This window comes from Micropterus salmoides, unplaced genomic scaffold (genome assembly GCF_014851395.1).
Source record: "Micropterus salmoides isolate LMB-PRFRI ecotype aquatic unplaced genomic scaffold, ASM1485139v1 Ms_hic_scaffold_1, whole genome shotgun sequence".
NCBI lineage: Eukaryota > Metazoa > Chordata > Actinopteri > Centrarchiformes > Centrarchidae > Micropterus > Micropterus salmoides.
Window position 1 is genome coordinate 842,680 of NW_024040040.1, and position 19,015 is coordinate 861,694.

Below are 19,015 nucleotides of genomic sequence, written 5' to 3' on the forward strand. Positions count from 1 at the left end.
TTTTTGTCAGTTTTTGCAGCTATTACAACTTTGGGATCATGAAAAACACTAAAACAGACACACTGCACCACATAATCGACAAACATATGATGAACAAAACAATAAATGCTTCTCTGGTCTCATGAGGATCTACACCCTGTGTGTACTGTAGACATACTGTCCCCCCTTATTATTCTCTTAACATCAATTACTAACACTCCATGTATAACATGTTAAATCTCTCCCCAAAATCCTTGAAAGAAACAGTAATAGTGTGGACAAATACTGGCAATGTTGTTGCACCTGCTGGTAAGACAACTGAGCCGTCTCCAGAGAGATTACTTACAGTATGTCAAAATACAGGAAGAGATTTAAGGATAGGGAGAAGAGAGCCATGCCAGAGGTGTGAAGAGGATGGCTTAACTAGATTTAAGTAGGCATGACAGGTGATTACAGGTGTGGTTGAGGTGTGGCCCTCACTTTTAAATAGCTGATTTAATTAAATTAAAGAGCAATTAAATCAACACATTCTCTCATCCTGGCACATTCAGAATAAAACAATTTATTCAATACAAACATATAAAAAAGACAAATACAACCAGGTTGCAAGATATAAAAATTTCCAGTTTGTACAAAACTTCCAAAACCACCATCAGAAATGCATACTCACTCCATATGAAGACTTTCATCTGGGTTATTTAAGTAAATATAGTACAAATCTTGGATCTTCCCAAAGTATACTACAAAGATATTCTTTAAATCTGTTGGTCAGGTGATATATAAAAAAAAAATCCTTTGTCATTTTTCAGTAACAAAACAAAAAGAAAAAAAAAGTAGACTAATGGGCAGGAAATTCATAAGACTTTCAATTCAAATACAGAATGAGAAGTCGAAGAAATATTCACAGTGTTGCCTTCACATCAATGATGTGAATTGTAAACATTGTTGCATATCATAACTCACCTTAATAAATATACAGAAATACTCATGTGAGCAGAAAAAAAGTACAGCTTTTCAATAATTTTTAATCCTCTGATCAGTTTTGTTTGATTAAAGCTTGTCAGCTCAAACCTTCTATGGTAAAAAAAAAAAAAAAAGTAAGGCAAAAGTAATTTTCCCTGTGTTTCTTATTAAGTTTTACTGTATCTGTCATCTAATCACAGAGGCAAAATTTGACCGATTCAGGTGGAGTAAAGTAGCATTTTCTCATCTGATGAAATGATGATGTGGAACATACAATACAACAGCAGGGTTCATTCACATTAAGGTACATATGAACATTTGTACATTTTGAACAAATACTGGGAGGCTATTTGAAGTGATTTGATGTATAAAGTCTCAAGAGGGGAATGTTATTGTGACAGATCATACGTATAAAACAGGAAATGAGTTCAGGGAACCAGCGAGAATATCACAGTGGCAAATACCAAACAAATTCTTCTTTTAAATACAGGACATTCTTGTTTGGAGTAACAAAGTTAGATACTGTGAACTGCACCGAGATGTTGTACCAAGGTACAGAAATCAGAGTTGATTAATCATGTGATCTTTAAGTACTATTATTTACGTATTTTGTCATGTTCAGAGGGAGATGGTGGTGAAAATGCTTCATGCACTGTTTGATTGGCAACAAAGGCAACATTACAGATACAGACATTTCCAAAAATAAATGTAATCTGGGACACAGAACAACATAACTTTCATTAGTATCCCTTAGTTATCAAAGGGAAGTCTTTGATGTGACAGACATCAACTTGAAATACAACCTTCATTATGTAGCATGCTGCTACTTTTATAAAGCAGGTCTTTTTCAACTTTCAACTGTAAACCAGTTTTAGTCAAGAGTGAACAATTCATTTCTCAAAGGGGCCTTGTGTGCCTGATTGTCAAGGTCTTTAAAAAATCCCAAAATACAGTTGCACGAGCTTCTTGAAAAAAATAAATAATCCCTTCTCAGCTTCATTATGCAAAGCACAACGGAAAAAGAACAAGAAAAAGAACATGTCATCTGATAACAACTGAGGAGTTGCGGTCTGTCACATTTGATGGCATACAGCATTTAGGACTCTTTAAATTGCTTAATTTTAGTCTGCTGTTACAGAGGATAAAAACTTTAAACAAGGAGTTCCTTGACATGACGAAACTCTAGTGAGGTGCGACATTGTCGAGGACCACAGTGCTGTCATCTGTTCTGCTATTTGGGATCTGTCTTAGATATACCTGTGAAAGACAAGCAAAGAGCAGTACAGCGTTAGAGAAGAGTTCTTAAAAGGACTAGGTTCAGACATTTTAACTGTAAATTGAGCACCACATAGCGTGCACAAATTCACTGCACATGGATGATAGTTGCAGGCAAGAAAAGGAAGCTGGCAGGCGAGCAGTGAGAGGTGGAAAAAACAGGAAAGAGGTGCGAGGGCAGGAAGAATAACGGACCGAGTTAAACTGCTAGAGCAGTGCTGAGTTGGAGTCAGAGTCTGAATCGTGGCCAGAGGTGAGGCAGGGCTCACGGGAACAGATGGATTCCTGAGCCCGCCTGTACTCGTGGTACTCCTGGCGGAGAGCGTTGAACGCGCCTCGCTTAGCGAGTGGCTGTACTGGCAGCGAGGTGGGTTGGAAACTGGTGGGCTGACTGAGGGAGATGGGCCTGGGGAGGGCATCAGGGAGAGGAAATGCATGGATGGGCACGTCATGGGACAAGCACACAATAATCACAGCACAAAGGGCACAGGAGGAACACATGCGGCGTCATCAGATCAAGCATTACACTCACAATGACACATGCACCATCAAAAACATCACACACACACACACACACAATGAGAATGTGAAAGAAAATTATATTACCTTTCTGTCGCCGGTCCTGGAGGCCACCAGCTTGATCATATCTGGGCTCCCCCCCGCCTCTCCGAAAACCTGTTTGTGAATGATCAAACCTCATGGCCTCCAGGACCTCCGAGTCCACACACGCATCAGCAGAGTCCCACTCATAACTCTCATCTACTGATGTGTTCCTTCTATTGAGATACACAAAACAAGTGGTCAGGTAACAGAAATCACAAACAAGAAACAAAAACAAAATTGAAGTTATTTTGGCAACATAAATAAATCCCTCTGTCCAGAATACACTCCAGTGTGTTTGTTCTTATTGTCCAGGTATGGTTTCACCTTTTCGCTCTCCTCTCAGGCAGCTCCATCTCAGCTCTGTGCCGCTCGCTTTCCTCTGTGGTTTCGGGGGAGCTGAGCAGTGTGGGAGTGATGGACAGGGACTGTCGGAAGAGACCGGCGCTACCTCTACCGCTGCTCTGACTGGCATAACTGGCCCGCCCTGCCTCCCTTATCTCTCTGCCCTCCCGGATCTCCGTCTCCCCTGCCCTCCCCATCATCCTGTCTGGCTGCCTGTAACTCTCTCCCTCCCTTGGTGGGTAGGAGACGTAGTAAGGTGAGGGCCAGCTGATGCCCCTGGGCAAGTAGGACCTCGGAGGGCCCCTCCTGGGGTCCATGGGTCTCATGCTTTCCCCTCTGGATCCTTGCCAGGGTTGGTACTGGGGGACGGGGATGGAGGAGGGCATGGGGACATATTTATGCTGGGCAGACCTCAAGTTATCTTGATAAGAGGGAGACCACCTGGAGGACTCGGGGAAAACAGCGGCTTGTCGTCGTGGATCGGAGGGTTCCAGCATCGGGGAGACTGAGGTTTGTCTGGGTGGGTACATCGAAGGAGTGAGGTAGGAAGGACTAGCTAAAGATCTTTGTGTGGGGTGAGGCCTCTCTAAGCTCCCCATGCTGGGTCGTCTGAATGGAACATATTCCCTCCAGGAGGGGCCTGGTCTTGGAAGGGAAGATGGACTGTGACCCAAACTATAGGACTTCACCCTGACATCTGGGTTTGGGAACTCATCCCAGTAGCATCTTTCAGAAATATATGTCCTTGGGCTTTCAAAGTGCTCCCACCTCTGTGAGCCTAAACTGATGGATTTCTTTAGGAAAGGACCAGGCTGCCCCATACCTGAGAGTGTCCTACACGGGCCCATGCTTAAGGATTTCTTTAGAAATGGCACAGGGGCTTGACATATTCGTGATGCAATGTTATTAGTCCTGCTGCCCTGAGAAGCTTGTCTTTGGGATTGCTCTGATAAAGACTCACTACTGTCTACAAATCTCTGTGAGTGTTTTGATACTATATCTGCCATGCCTTTAGCTGCACTGAACAACGTATGAGCTGACCTGGATCCAAGTCTGGATTCAGGTCTGTCTGTGCTTCTGTTCCCTACTCGAATTTGTGTTTTCTCATCATAGAGCTGCCTGCTAGTTTTTTCTGGAACAGGTGATGATGGTCTTATCTCATCTGGAAATCTTACTCTAAGTGCAGAATCTCTACCTTCCACCTTGAGGGAGCGTTTATGTTGTTTTTTACTACCATCAGAGCTGGTCTCTGCAGCCCCCTCAGAATGAGTTTGCTCAAACCAAACCTCCTTTTGGTTTGAGTGTGTTTTCCGGTTTTCCTGAACGTGAACCTCCCAGTTTCTAGGAACTACATCAGGCTTATGCCCTGGGGATTTTTCTGGATTTAGTTCTGAACTTTGTCCAGCAGTGTCTGTGAGTTTAGCGTCTTCCGAAGGTTCATCCACGCTCATTTCAATGAAACCCGGTAGGCTCAGGTATTCAAGAATCGCACTTGTCTGTGGGGACATTTTTGGAGATGCAGCTGCAGGCTTGGCCTTGAAGGACCCTGACATTCCGGGGACAGAAAATTGGGACTGGTCACTGTCAACCTCTTCTACAAGAGTCAGTGTTGAAATAGGGCTTGGACTATCAGGGAAGAGACATTTGTCACTCCTCCTGGAGCGTGTTCGCACACCCTCTCTCTCCAACTCAGAGTAAAACCCTGAACCCCGCCGGTCATCCCTGGCCTGAGTCTCTTTTTCTTTGGCCTTTGCCCTTGCTTCATGATGTTCGTAGGGTAAGGTAGAATAACTTGATGGACTGGGATCCCTTGTGGCGTGTAGTCTACTTCTTCAGTTATCTCAGGCTGATTATATGGTGCAGAGGCTGAACTTTCAAGCCTCTCACTATCAACCAAAGAACTTCTGGCAGCCGAATCCCACAGTTGAGTGCCTGCATAAGCAAATGAATGTCTGGACCTTGAAGCAACATCTCCTTCTTGTGTCTTTTCCCCTAACCCCTGCTCAGTCATGGCCTTCCTGCACATATCTGGCTGTCTCTGAGGACTCAATGACCTGGCTCTATCTGGTGTTGGTAGATCTTCTGAGGTGACATCAGGGGAGAGCGTGGGGAGGGAGGTGTTCTGGGTAACCGGAGAGCGCGATGAATCCACAGCAAGAGAGTCATCTGTGGTTTCCCTACATGTGCGAGGATGCTGTGACATGGGCGAAGTGGTCTCCCGGGGGGTCCGTACAGGAATGAGGCTGGTGATCGATGTAACAGGGCTAATGTCCCACTGTATGCGAGACGTAGGGAGGCAGTTCATGGGACTGCTAGTATTCCCAAAGTAGCATGCCCTCCGATACTCAGATACCCGACTTGTCTGACCTGAGGGCCTGTGTTTCTGTCTGATGGCAACATCTTGTGGTTTCCATACAGGCTCTTCCACTGTCTTGGGTGTGCCCCTTGAAGGGCTTTCTGTCTTATTAGACTGACGTTCATCTCTCCCACGACCTTGACTTTTTTGATCGGTTCTGTAGCTCTCCAGCTCCTTCTCCATTTCTTCTCTCTCCTTTGCCAACTGGACACACTTATTAATGCTATCCCTCTCCAGCTCACTGTCAAGTTGTGAGACAAGGGTGCTGTTATTAGTCAATTGACTCTCAATAGGCTGGTAGCCTATTTGCTGTGCTCTATCTCTATCCAGAAGCTTAGTTCTCCTCCCCAAACTCGGAAAAAGATCTTCAGTGTGGCCCGGCATGCGATATCTCCTAAGACAATCACTGGGTTTTTTCTCACTGTTGTCTGAATAGAAGCTGGCTCTTTCCAATAGGGCCTCTGAGCCTTGTTCATCATCAGAGTAAAAGCAGCCGTGACGGGAGAAGTTTCTGGCCATGGCCCGAACTCTTCCAGGGGAGGAAGGAGGTCTGCTCAGCTCTGGGACGTCAACAGTGAGAGGAGAATTCTTCCTCTCGTCCTTCTCTGAGCTCAAAATGCTTGACTTTGGGGAGTCCCTTAATGACGTCCTGTTGCTCCCTGAGCCACTTGCCCCACCATTACTTTGCAGGACGTCCTTCTTCAAGATCTTCCTATTGGAGGGACTGGAACCCTCAGGCAGTGGTTGGACAATGAAGCGTCCATCTGGGCCTCTGGAGATGGACTCCAGAGCAGATGGGGAGGTGGCCTGAGAACCCAGATGACTTTCAAAGAGTGTGTAATGTGGTGGTGGAGACGAGTTGGACAGGAGTTGTTTCCGCTGGTCATGGTATTCTCCACGGCTGCCTTTATCAAAGGAGGACCGATCGGACTGTGAGGAGGAGGAGTTGGGGAAGAAGGGAATCGGTGGACACAGCTTCAGCTTTAGGACACTGTCTGGGCTGCGAGGAGGTGAGCGAGCTCTGAGAAAGAGACAAAAAAAAAGTAAGAAAAGCTTTTAACATCCTTACAGTACTGCAGATTCTGACACAAAAAGGTGCAATTTGTCAGAGATTGCAGCGACATGTTTGATTTTGTTTGTTGGTATGTGGTCAAAATGTCGTCACTACATAATGTAAATATATAATTTACTAAAGTTATGAAGTTAGACAGCTGGTAGCACAGTATGAAGAAAGGTTGCTTTTAATTCAGTCTACCCATGGCTATAATAATGATACACTAATTAAAAACATTCAAGTTTAACAAAAATAGAGATGAAAAGTAGGCAAGAAATACATTAGTTTGGAATATTAAAAGCAAAATGTAAATGAAGGAACAGAAATGTTTGATTACAAATATCCAGGTGGTCAGGACACTTACTCTGGAGATGAGTTCTTCTGAAGGGCAGATGGGAGATCTAAGAAAAGTGAATTTTAAATGTCAAAAAACAGCAGAGTTGAAGTTGTCCAAACTTGTCTCTAGCGAGAGTTTTTCACAAAATTTGGAAATCAACACTTGCACTTTCCCCCCAACCAACAGAGTTTAACAACTACATTTTTAGAGAAAGCAACTGTGTCTTTAAATCCGATGTTTTACCCTGTCTTCTCTTTACGCGCCGACGGCGTCTCCTGTGACTCATATAGCATGCTGTCACCAGCGAGAGGATGATGGCCACAAACAGGAAGCACACTCCTCCTAACACACCAGCCAACAGGGGCTGAGGAATGACCTCCAGGAAACTTGGGCGCAAGGGGTAAATCTCCATCCCTGTAATCAGATGCAAATTCTTTTACTAAAACCCAATGCTAATTTTGTAAATATCTAGAAATAAACACATGCCGGAACTTGACACAATATCATGTAATGCTCATGGTAATCTACACACAGCAACTTACCTGTGGTGGATACACTGATAGACTCACTCGGTTCACTGAGCACTTTGTTGCTGCGAGACATCAGCCTCAGATCATAACTGGAGTCCTGAGAGACAGACAGATTGGGTTTGATTAAATATAAATTAGTGTTTGTGATGAGCTACTTCATAAAAAATGTTTTGTTCTAATTCATGACATCAGTTGATATAACACAATTTTTGGCACAATGGCTATTTAATCTACATGCAACCTGTTTGTGAAAACAAGAAATACATAGCCCGCACTTGTTGATCTTTTCAAAAGTACAGTTGCTAAATAATAAATAAACTTATTACCCTCAGCAGTCCTTGAACAAGTAGTTCACTCTGATTGGCACTGATGTTGCTGCTGAGGATGACCCACTGGCTCTGATCCATGCGGACCTGCAGCACATAGCCCGTTAGTGGAGACGATGGCGCATCAGGGGGCGACCATGGAGGAGAACACCTCGCTTAGTCCGGTTGACTGACAAGAGTATGGGAGGATCCAGGATCGGGAGAGTGGTGACGGCTATAGGTGCCTCTGTTGGCACAGCTGATAAGAAGACCCAATATAACTTAGAGAGTGTTAACGTTAAATAGAGAGAGTGAGGGAAACCCAAAACAAAACATAAGTTCACTTTTACAAACCTTGTGTTCGCACAGAAACAATTTCACTGAAAGGTCCAGAGCCCAGTTTATTCTGAGGAAGGACACTGAACTGATAGCCAGTGCCAGCAAGTAGCCCAGTCACCAACAGGTAGTTTTTAGATGTCGGCACAGGCAAAGACGCCCATTCATGTTTCCCTCTGGATGCTTGCTTGACCCTGGTAAAAAGAAAACAAAACAGTCACAATAAAGACCAAAACATGTCAGTCCTTTTGGTGATACTTGATAACTGCGTTGTTTTATGTATCATATGTTACTGACCATACAGTGAACTTCTGGGTGTATCCACCATCAAATCCAGGTACCCATGACACATTGGCCTGGTTCATCTCTGTGTCAACAGATACTGAGGACACAACATGAGGACTGGTGCCTGGGGAGCATAAAAACACTATAAATTTGAACTGTCTACAATACACGTCAATACATTCAGGTTAAGTGTCAGATATCTACATAGTAGTTTGCAGAAATAAGGTCGGCCCACTCACCCAGCACCATGACCACAGTGCCTGCACTGACAGTCGCAACACGATTAGTAGCCAAGCACTCCCAGCCCCCATGGTGATCTTTACTAAGTGGCTGCAGCAGGAGGGAGCCGTTAGCCAACACAGTGTACTGGGAGCGAGGAGTAGGGCCAATCTGTGAGGAAGGACAGCAACAACTTAAAATAAGGTATTAAAAGACATACTTTGCAGTGACTCTATCTATCAAGAGTGGAAAATCTCCTGTACCTTACTCCACGTTATGTTTGGAGTGGGGTCTCCGCTGGCTTCACAAGGGATGATCAACTGTCTGCCCACCTCCTGGAGATACTCAGCCAGGGGAGGCACTCGGAATGATGGTGGGTCCTGGAGGACGGAGGGAGTCTTTTTACTTCTACCCATGTATAACTGTGTACACTCATAGGAAAATGTTTCTCTGTAACTGAAGTCGAGAGTCTAGTGAACGCCTTACCTGCAAAATGACCTTGGTGGGTTCAGACTGGCCCATGGTGCCATAACTGTTATAGGCTGTACATGTGTACATGCCCACAGCATTGTCATTGGCTTTTGCAATAAAAACGGAGCCCTCAGAGTTCACCATCCAACCTGGGAACTGGACAGGTCAAGGGGGACAGAATTAGGCACATTGAAATACTGTATGAAGTGTGTGTGCACTTTGGGATAATTTCCCTGAGTGACACATTGTATTTCTGCTACATAGCTTACATTGTCAAGATTCAAGTGGTTCCCATCTTTGGTCCAGTTGACATATAGCACAGGGGGATCAGCCTGGACAGGGCAGACAATGACCCCCTCCATGCCCGCAGGCAAGTATGTTTCTCGGGACATTCGGCCTACACGTGCAGGGTCTGAGATGGAGGAAGAGCAACTGATTACAAAAAGTAACTAAAGAGGTTCTCGCCCAGGGCAAGCCTGACAACAGTTAGAGTTATAACAAAGAAATGGCTGTACTGAACCACAGAGATGCTGCCTGTCACAGCAGGCCAAAACCTTACGTTTCACTTTCAGATGTGCAGAGGCTGAGGGAGGGCTCAGTATCCCATTTGTTGGGATACAGGTGTAGTTACCAGCATCTTCCGGGATAAGATTAGGGATAAGAAGTGTTCCGTCCACCAAAACCTTCACTCTGGACTTTAGAGACCTAAAGCCAAAGGATACAAAACATGGTGCAATTTAAGAAGTGATCAAAATGACATTCAACTACTATATTACTGTAATGACAATAAAAACTGGTTGCTTGAGAAGTTTATTTAAGTAATCTCCTTTGTTCAGGGTTTATAGGGTGCTCATGACTACATGATACCATAGTCTTATACATAATCTAATTAGAATTGATTGTATTAGCAGCATGCTTTGGAAAAATGCCTAATTGATCCATTGTGTATATAAAGGCTTACTTTTTCTCCCAGTAATCTACTAAAGTAAATCTATTGCAATTGATAATGTCTGGAAATCAGGAGGCCATATTGACTATGTTTTACATTTAACAAGGAAATACATCATGTATCTTGGGAAGGGATGGGGATCGAGACCCGGTTCCAAAAGGACCCGGTTCCAAAATTTCTCAAATCTTAGCTTATCAATACTGCTATCGAGATTATGATGTAACGTTATGTCTCGAGCGTCAAATGTGATTTAATTTGAAACGCAATGGATAAGAAAATCATCAGGCTGCAGTCTCTGCCTGCTCTCTGTCTGCTCCTACACACACACACACACACACACACACACAGTGGCAGCAGCAGGGCGAGAGGCTGCACTGTCGCGGTGGAATAACGTTACAGTGAGGGTTAAGTTAGCTCCAAACTACTGTAACGTTAGTGGATGACAGCTACGCTCGTTACTGTAAGTACGTGCAATAAAACCTTCGCAAGTAAAAAGACAATACTTTATCAATGCACCTGTCTGTAAGGTAACGTTAAACATGTAGAAATGGTTAATTAAATCATCTCTGTCCTCAGTATCTCATCCTCTATGTTTTATACAAGCACAGCTAACGCTAGCTTGGCACTAGCCAAATGTTAAAAACAAGCTAAATAGTCTGTCTGGAGCAGAGACTGGTCTGTAGTCTTAAAAACTCTGATGCTGGCTGAGAAACACCAGACGCTCCTCCTTCTACCTGGTAAGGTTACCTGCAGCCAGCGAGAGAGGAAGAGGGACTGATACAGACTGATGTTGTTCTTTCTCAACTACTTGTGATGTCAGATAAAGTTATTGAGTTACTTTGCTGTTGTCTAGAAACAACATTTAGCTGTATTTAAAATATTTAAATTAAAAACAACCAGGCAGTTAATATGTACACTTCAATATATGTTTATTTATCGCAAGTGATATGTCATCTCAATATATAACATTATGGCACATCGAATATTTTCCTCATACCGTGCAGGCCTACCTCATGCCTGTTAGGTCTGGTCTTACCAAATAACCATCACTAAATAATAGTAAAGTATCGATAGTGGTATCGATAAAGAATCGGATCATTAAGCAGTCTCAATAAGGGTATCAATATCAATAAACATTATCTCCATCCCTAATCTTGGGTTCATGGATACTTTAAAGACCTGTACTCACTCAATATGGTAAACATTCTGTCCTTGTTTCACCCACTCATACGTGAGGTTAGAAGGGTAGGCATCGGCCTGACACTGCAGAACTGCATCCTGGGACATGTTGAGGGTGGTGTCTTCTGGGGAGATTATGATGATTGGAGGACCTTTTGGGAAGTGGAAACAAAAACATTAGCCATTCTGATGTAAACAATCTGCCTGTCTGATCAGGATTAATGGAAAGATCAATGTTGACTGGCGGTAAATCTCAAATCATTGCAATGGCAGGGAATGGACTATAGGTGGCAGTATAGACTATGTAACTGTTCACTGGGTTTTCAGTTGCATGGCAAGATCAGGACAGGGCTTTAAGCAGGACAGGGATGAGAAGACAATTTCATATATCTGAAAACATGTGATATTAAAGCTGTGCATTGTTACCTGCACATCACAGCATGTGCTTAAACATGAGATAAGCAGAGACTCTGTCTTTCTTTGATGACTGACAGTTCAATCATCAGGTCAGACAACACTGACCTTTGACCTGCAGCTGTGTATAGTGGGTCAGGTTCCCCTCTGAGTTGGACACGTGACATTTGTACACTCCTGAAATATTTCTTGTGACGGAGGCCAAAGACAAGGTACCATTGAGCACCTAAAAGGGGGTAAATGTAAAGAGTGAGAGGATCAAAGAGAAAAGTCGTAGGAAGATATTAGGCTGTCATGGAGAGGACAACAAAGCAGTTTGCTTCAAAGGAACATCAAAGCTACAACTCCTACAGAAAATGCTAATTGTAAACTATTTAATTAAAATACTGCAAATGCCATCTGTTAATCCAACTCACTTTTATTTTTTCATGTTTCTCAATTTGGCTCTCATCTTTATGCCAAACAACAGTTGGCCGAGGATTGCCATGGGCTCCACAGCTGAGAGTCAGTGAGTCTCCGAGCAGAACCTCCACAAAAGTTGGTGGGGTCTTGATAAACACAGGTGGAGCTAGAACAAAGTCAGCACAGATGAAATATTTATCTTTATTCACATATTATAATGGGAAACAGAAGACGATCAGAGCACTAGCAACTTTGAGCACTAAATGCGGAAGTCAACAGTCAACCAGAGCAACTTTAATGTGGCCAATTTTTCAGTGCTTAAGAGATAGTTAATCCACAACAACAACCAGACTAAAACTGTTGGTGTGATTTGCTGTGGCTTAGATGTACTATCTCTAGGTCACCCCAATCCAGTTTTCTTGCCTGTGTTGTTGAGGGAATAACATAGACATGAACCATGAACACTGCCAAATTCTTGTTTTTTTCCCCCCCATGTGACCATCCATGCCAAAATATTTATGTGCTCATTGAACTGGATAAAATATGTCATTATTGTCTATGTACAAGGCTTTGTGTCAAGTTTGGTTTTGGGATTACTACACATATTCTTAGGTAGATGGAACTCCTAACTGTGGCATAACTGGTATGTGTGTGTGACAGCAAGTGGGAAGTAGGTGGGTTAAAAAAGACTCAGATTTAAGCATTTAACCTTAATCTTTAGCCCACACAAACCATACATATACACTGTCCTGCTTCTGTTATTCTTTAAACCAACTCCTACGTTGACATCAGCTCACAGCAGGCACAGAACGTTACACAGAACGCCCTGATATGCTGCTATACGGAAAATTCAGCTTGCCAGGGCCTTCAGAGTCCCAGCCAGGCTTCATGCTGTGGCTGTTCTAAACAAGTACAGTGCCAGTGATGAGCAACGAAAGGAGCCGCTCCCGAGTCCCCCAAACCCCGCAGTGTTGCACCTGTGATGGAGAGGAAGGTCCATGTGCCGTTTCGAAAGTCATCTTTTTTGCTGTCAAGGAGCAGGATGCGACATTCGAACCAGCCCTCGTCCTCCAGGGTCAGCCGTTCCACCAGCAGAGAGGCACCCCGGGTCAGAGACACACGGCCTGTGGATGGAAGGGTGAGGGCAAAGAGGAAAGGGTGAGAGACACAGAGAGAGAGAGAGTCAGCACACACACATATACACACACACACACACACACACACAGCCAGACAGGCAGAGTCAGCACATGCAGGAAGAGGGCTTACCATGCAGAGGACACAGGCATCCAGTGTCACAAAGGCCACAGTCAAAGTCACAGACTTCATGCTAGCAGACAAATCCACACAACTGTAGCTCTGATGTTTGTAGAAAATAACCAACCGTATAATAAACATTTATGAAAAAGAGGAGGTGGCAGACAAAATATACAGCACAGGGAATGAGAAAGAAGTCAGTGGCCCTAAGCTGGAGTGCATACACATAAATCACTCAAGTGATGACTATAATGACATGCAAGATTACAGATAAAGATGGTGTCCTCTCATTTAGGGTTTGAGTGGTGGCAGAATAGAGAGCTGTACTTGAAGGCAGCTTTGTTAAATAAAAAAAATATTCTCATTCTTTTCATTTTGGTAGTTTTACGCTTAAAAGGAATTTCTACAACAGATGTGCAGTGAAATGAGTCACCTGTTTTTTTTTCATCAATGAGGGACACGAGTCAGAAATAAATAATGTGTAGCATGGCAGACACACGCTCTGAACACCCTCAAAGACACAGATGGATCCATGCACACACACACACACACACACACATACTCCGCGCTCCCTCTCCTCCTCTCTGTACTTCTTACAACTCCTTGTCAGGCTTTGAAACTTGATCTGTTGGTTGCCTGGTGACTACAGCCTGGTTTTCAGGGTACTGAAGTTACCCTTCCCCACCCGCCCCCCTTCCTTTTATTCTGTCTCTCAATGAACTCTTTTTTCCCCCTTCAATCTCAGGGCTTAAACGACAGGGGGAAACACACACGTCGCTCATCCCAGGCCATGGCCAAAGGAGTTTAAAAGTAAACAGGGAATGTGGAGAAGTTTCCGGCATTACGTCACACACGTTTGCAGCTAATTAACGTTAGTTGCTTAGATGATATAAGCAATGTCTGTCTCATACCATCCTTTATGAGAAGTATTGAACTACAAAGTTGGAAAAAAATGCAGTCTCTTCTTCATTTGCTCTTTAGGTTCTCCCCCAGTAGACCTACTGTATAAGAGCAGAGAATTCTTGAATGTCCTGCAACCCTGAAGCAACAATATCACAAGAAACACAATATCTTCACCATTCATACTGCTTTCCCTCCAGACAGCAGTGTCTGGGAAGGTATGAAATTCATTTAACTCTTTACATGGCCTTGACAGGGTGAAAACACACACTGAGAGTAAAGACAGGCAACAATGGCTAACAATTAACCCTGCATTCTTGGCAGGGGCTGTTGCTGTGCTTAATAGTTAGGTTTAATGTTTGACTGACCTCCTAAAACACAGACTAGCGTTTGATGGGCGGTGCTCACTTAGAGGCACCATAAAATGAATGCCTCTCATTTCAGTTAGCATCTTTCAAACAACTGGGCAAGGCTAGGAGAGGGGAAATGTGCAGGCAGATGATAACAGGTGTGGGGATAACTTTAGGCATTTTCCTTTTTATCTCTCTATGAGGGATCCTCCCTGAGCTTCCCATTTCCTATGCAACCTTTTCCCAATTGGACATGGAATTAACAGCCCACTGCAGGCTAAGAGGAAAAACACTTTCACGTGCAAAATCACACAAACCCTCTTTAACATAGGCTACACCTAATCCTCATGTGGCAAAATTTGGGATACTTAAAGATCACTGCACCTCTTGTTATTTCTGTAACATGACTAAAATGCAGACCTCTGACTGACCATGACCACTGCCCTGATCTCGTGGGTTCAGAAGCACGTGGGTGTATACATGTTGATTTTCAAAATTTGGTGAGCGCCCTGCCCCCTGGGTCTCCACAGGGGAATTCTGGTTTTGCTCTCGAACAGTTAACCCTTTCCCGTAGCCTCCCTCTTGTCCATCACTACAAAGAGACGGCAGCCCCCCCCCCCCCCCCCCCCTTCATTCACTCAGGTTACCATAGTGATGAGACGAAGAAAAGCCGGGGCTATAAGTTTAGATTTGAATTCAGTTCCTGTAAAAACCTTGAGGAGCCAAACACCAGAGGGGTCGGTTTCTACTGTCAGAGATTTGAAAAATCACAAATGTAGGAAAAACATGTTCAGATAACAGCCTTGTATCGCTGAGGCAGAAAAGGACGAGCGAGAGGAATAAACGAAAAAGAAAGGGCTGTTTTCCTTTCACTCTGTGGACAGACAAAAGGCTGACGCTGTGTGACAAATGTTGCATTATTTAAATTTGAATGTTGCATCTTTGGGCTCAAATCAAATCTCAAATGGCACTTAGCAGGTGCTCTGCCCAAAGCATGTTAACAAAAAAGGTTCCTTTTCTCTCTGATGGCCTCTGATGCACAGATACAGTGCAAAAATGTTGAAAAATTACCAACCATATCAGTAAAAACCCACTTTGGTTTTCAATCCATGAGGAATTGAGCCAGAGGTTACGGAGAGGTTACTCGAATTGTGTGCATCTATAAACCACTGACAACCAATGAGAGGCTGACCTTTCTGACCTCTGTGCTCCGTAACTCCCCAGCAGACACATCTATCACTACCCCTAGTTCTACATTAGCACATATCCACAAGTCATCCTCAAGACACAACATCATTAGACTCTACAGTGGACAGCAAGAATGGCTGAAACAATAGCTGCTGCTCCTTTCTCGTGTCCTTCACCCCCTCTTCCTCCTGCTCACAGTTTTTCCTCCGGCAGCTATCACATGACAGCTCCAGTCCACCTTAAAATAAGCCCTTGTTTTCAACAGGTCGAGCAGCAGAGCAGCCAAGGGTAAGAAATGAAAACTGCTCACCGCTGCTGTGTGCCTCTAAAACGCACCACCCTCTTCTCATTGGCGAGAGTCAGGTTCTCGCCCAGTGGGTGGCAGGTTAGGAATAACTCAGCTTTCAGAGCCGTGCCACTGGCCAGGAGTTGGCCGTGTCTCAAGGTTTCTGATATCCTTTTTTTTTTTTCAAGTCAAGATTGATGAGGCTTTTTCAGCAAGTGAAACTGCAATGCAACTGAGCTGAGGACAGTTTACACCCCATACCTTTTACACACATAATTCTTGTTCATTTTAAGTTATATTTAAGATTACTTTCTTTGCGTGCAATGTCTTTTTTAGTTTAGTGCCAACTGAAGCTCCGGGACAAGCCTTTTATTGTCCAAAGGAACTGATGTATCAACATGTTATTTTTGCACTGGGGGTTCCCACTGCTACTTACTGACATAGTAAAATGGTGTATAGTGAATTACATGTGATACAATAGCAGGGTAACTATGGAGGAAGACAGATTATTCTGTTTGGAGAAGAATCAGCACTGCTTTTCTTTGTCCATCCGTATGTGCATAAGAGAGTCGGGCAGAGGTGCATTGTGGATGTGTTTTGATTTGATACAATCATAAGTCTGGGACCGGCCCCCTGCCTCTGACAGCTCAGCCCTCCCACCCCCCCAAATTTCTCTCTTCAATCCTCCTGTCTCCCTAATCAGTTTAACCCTCTTATGAATAGCTCTTGTCGTGAGATAGATTACAGTTAACTCTGTCCCTCTCGCCCAGCAAGCACACCAGCTCACGTTCCAAATTTCACTACAGCGGCCATTCACCTTACCGTGGGCATTAGCCTTCGTACACGACCACAGAGCAAGTATTTTAAATATGGAATTCGGTCATGAGATTACGAGAGGTGTTTGAACTGTTTTCCTGAGCTTGAGCTTTGTTTTCTGGTCAGGAAGCGATAACGCCAATGTTAATGATTGCTAGTTGCCTAAAATTTGCTTTAGTTACTCAGTTGGAGCGTGCTTTGTGCCTTCAATAATAATACGCTTGTTATATTTTTAAAAAATATTGTAAGCAATGTTGATGAAACGTTAAACCCAACTTGGACAACATTTCCACTACACAACACTCTTGTAAAGAACTTTGTGACTTTTCTCTGTAAATGTTGGTCGACTAAATAAACTTTAATTATTTACACTGACTCTAATTTCATGCTCTTCATATGAATGTGGCCAGTGACACCACCTAAGGCGAGGAAACAGGGCTTTTGTAATGGCCTGCTGCTCTAAGCTGGCGAACATGAAATTCCCAAGTGGCCCCATCTATTCGGCTTTAATTGTGTCATTGTTTTCCACACATCATCCTGGTCTAGTTATGGTGGAAAAACTGGTTCGTGATGGATAAGGGTGATCAGGTTTATGTGTGTGTATCGGTAGATTTAAGCGTGTTGTGTTGTGACTTGTGCTTGTGTGTGACAAATGCTTCCAGTGTTCAGAGGTCACACTGAGAGCGTGATAGAGGCCTGCTGAGATCTAGGGGTTTGCCCATTGTCGTTCTAACCTCAGGTCGGAGTCCCCTGCACACAGTCTCTACTGATTTACTTCAGCACACAGGAGACATTTGATCTCGCCAAGCAACAGTAAACCATCCTGACAGTGTAAGACTCGAGCATATTGTCTCAACAAATACAGTTCAAACAGACTATAGTAGTGTGTCAGTCAGAGTTTATCCGTCTGTTTCCTCTTTGTTGTGAGTTGACTAATGTTCAGCCCTGCAGGGCAGGCTGGGTGTGAGATAGAGAAGAGGGATGAGGGGTACTAATACCTTCCTGAGTCACTCTAAGCAGACAAGAGACGATCTCTGAGACCTAGACAGACTGGTGTCTGAGGGGGTCGACAGAAAAACGTCACTCTGTAGCTGTGCACTCCTCAAATACAGAGCAGCATCTCAAATGCACCTGATATCGTATCAAAAAATGTTGGTTTAATGGACGACTGAAATAGTCATCCAAGATATGCGTTGATTCTTTCATCTCAGTTTCTAAAAATTACCATAGCGTCAGTGAGCTTGACGAAGCAGCAGACCAAGGACAGACTTGAGTGTTTGGAATGCTTTTTATTTTTTATTTTAGCCTACTTAAATGTGCAGCATTTGCAAGGCAAAGAGTCCATCAAGGAAGGACAGAAAAAACAGTTATATGCTAGATCAGATTTAGTAATAAATATTCAAGTCTGACGCCTTACTTAGGTTCCTTAAACAGCCATTATGTTGCGAATCCACCTTAGCTTTGAACAAACAGTACAGGTCTCATCCCTGCTGTCTTGTTCCTGATCTCAAACAAGCCAAGACAAAGATCAGGAAATGGCCGCCTACTTGACTGTCTTGTAGTTAAATCTGAAATCCCCCAACATTTTAATTGAGGGTAGAATACATTAGACCACAGCGCTGACACGCTTCACATGCTGCCATCTGCCTCCAGTGGGAGGGGAGATATGAGGATCTGAGGCAGACAGAGGGAAAAGCCACACCAGACAACTACACATAGATGTGGCAAAATATTGGGACACCCATCTTTTACTCTGAGCTACATCTCTGCAATGCTGCTTACTTCATTATGGTTGCTTGTGCATCAGATGACTGCCCCTAAAACATGACATGGTTAATGGCGTAACATGCCAAATACACACAGCCCAACTGCCCACTGGAGGCAGCCTGTTGTGGTTCAGCCCCTGTGGACCTTAAATACGGTTCCCGAGCCGTCACAATGCCTGTTTCTGAACCAGAGGCTGTGATTCTCTTCAGAACCTCCTCTTAAATAAGTTCTAATACGACAATGAAAACGGCAAATGCAGCTAGGTTCCCTGTACATTCAGTGACCTAGTTGGGACAGTATGGATTTTGGGTGTCCTAGTAGTCCTGTTGGCTTGGCAAAGCAAGGGGAGGTTGTGATACCCCTCTTGTCTTTTGTCCTCTGGTAGACAATGACGGGATTATAGGCTCCAGCAAGAAAACTCCCATTATTCCCAATGCTTCATCCATCCTTCTTCC

General features: G+C 43.9%; 2 protein-coding genes across 2 annotated transcripts; both read right to left on the minus strand.

Annotated features, from left to right (window-relative positions):
* Positions 1-1,555: 1,555 nt before the first annotated feature.
* LOC119899999 lies at positions 1,556-4,974 on the minus strand. The gene is made up of 3 exons (XM_038714820.1): positions 3,145-4,974; positions 2,824-2,993; positions 1,556-2,199 (listed from the first exon to the last, which is right to left on the minus strand). Exons 1-3 carry the CDS (start codon positions 4,713-4,715, stop codon positions 2,174-2,176), a joined length of 1,767 nt encoding a protein of 588 aa, XP_038570748.1. The 5' UTR covers positions 4,716-4,974; the 3' UTR covers positions 1,556-2,173.
* Positions 4,975-4,978: 4 nt separating this feature from the next.
* LOC119915437 (protein turtle homolog A-like) lies at positions 4,979-13,325 on the minus strand (the record flags this gene model as incomplete). The annotated part of the gene is given in 18 exon segments (XM_038734974.1): positions 4,979-6,539; positions 6,937-6,973; positions 7,153-7,323; positions 7,452-7,536; positions 7,766-7,905; positions 7,908-8,003; positions 8,099-8,274; positions 8,378-8,489; positions 8,605-8,755; positions 8,848-8,964; positions 9,071-9,211; positions 9,325-9,467; positions 9,615-9,760; positions 11,194-11,335; positions 11,706-11,823; positions 12,014-12,165; positions 12,977-13,181; positions 13,266-13,325. Coding segments are annotated over 18 exon segments (3,753 nt in total), but the record flags the coding sequence as incomplete, so codon positions are not given.
* Positions 13,326-19,015: the final 5,690 nt, after the last annotated feature.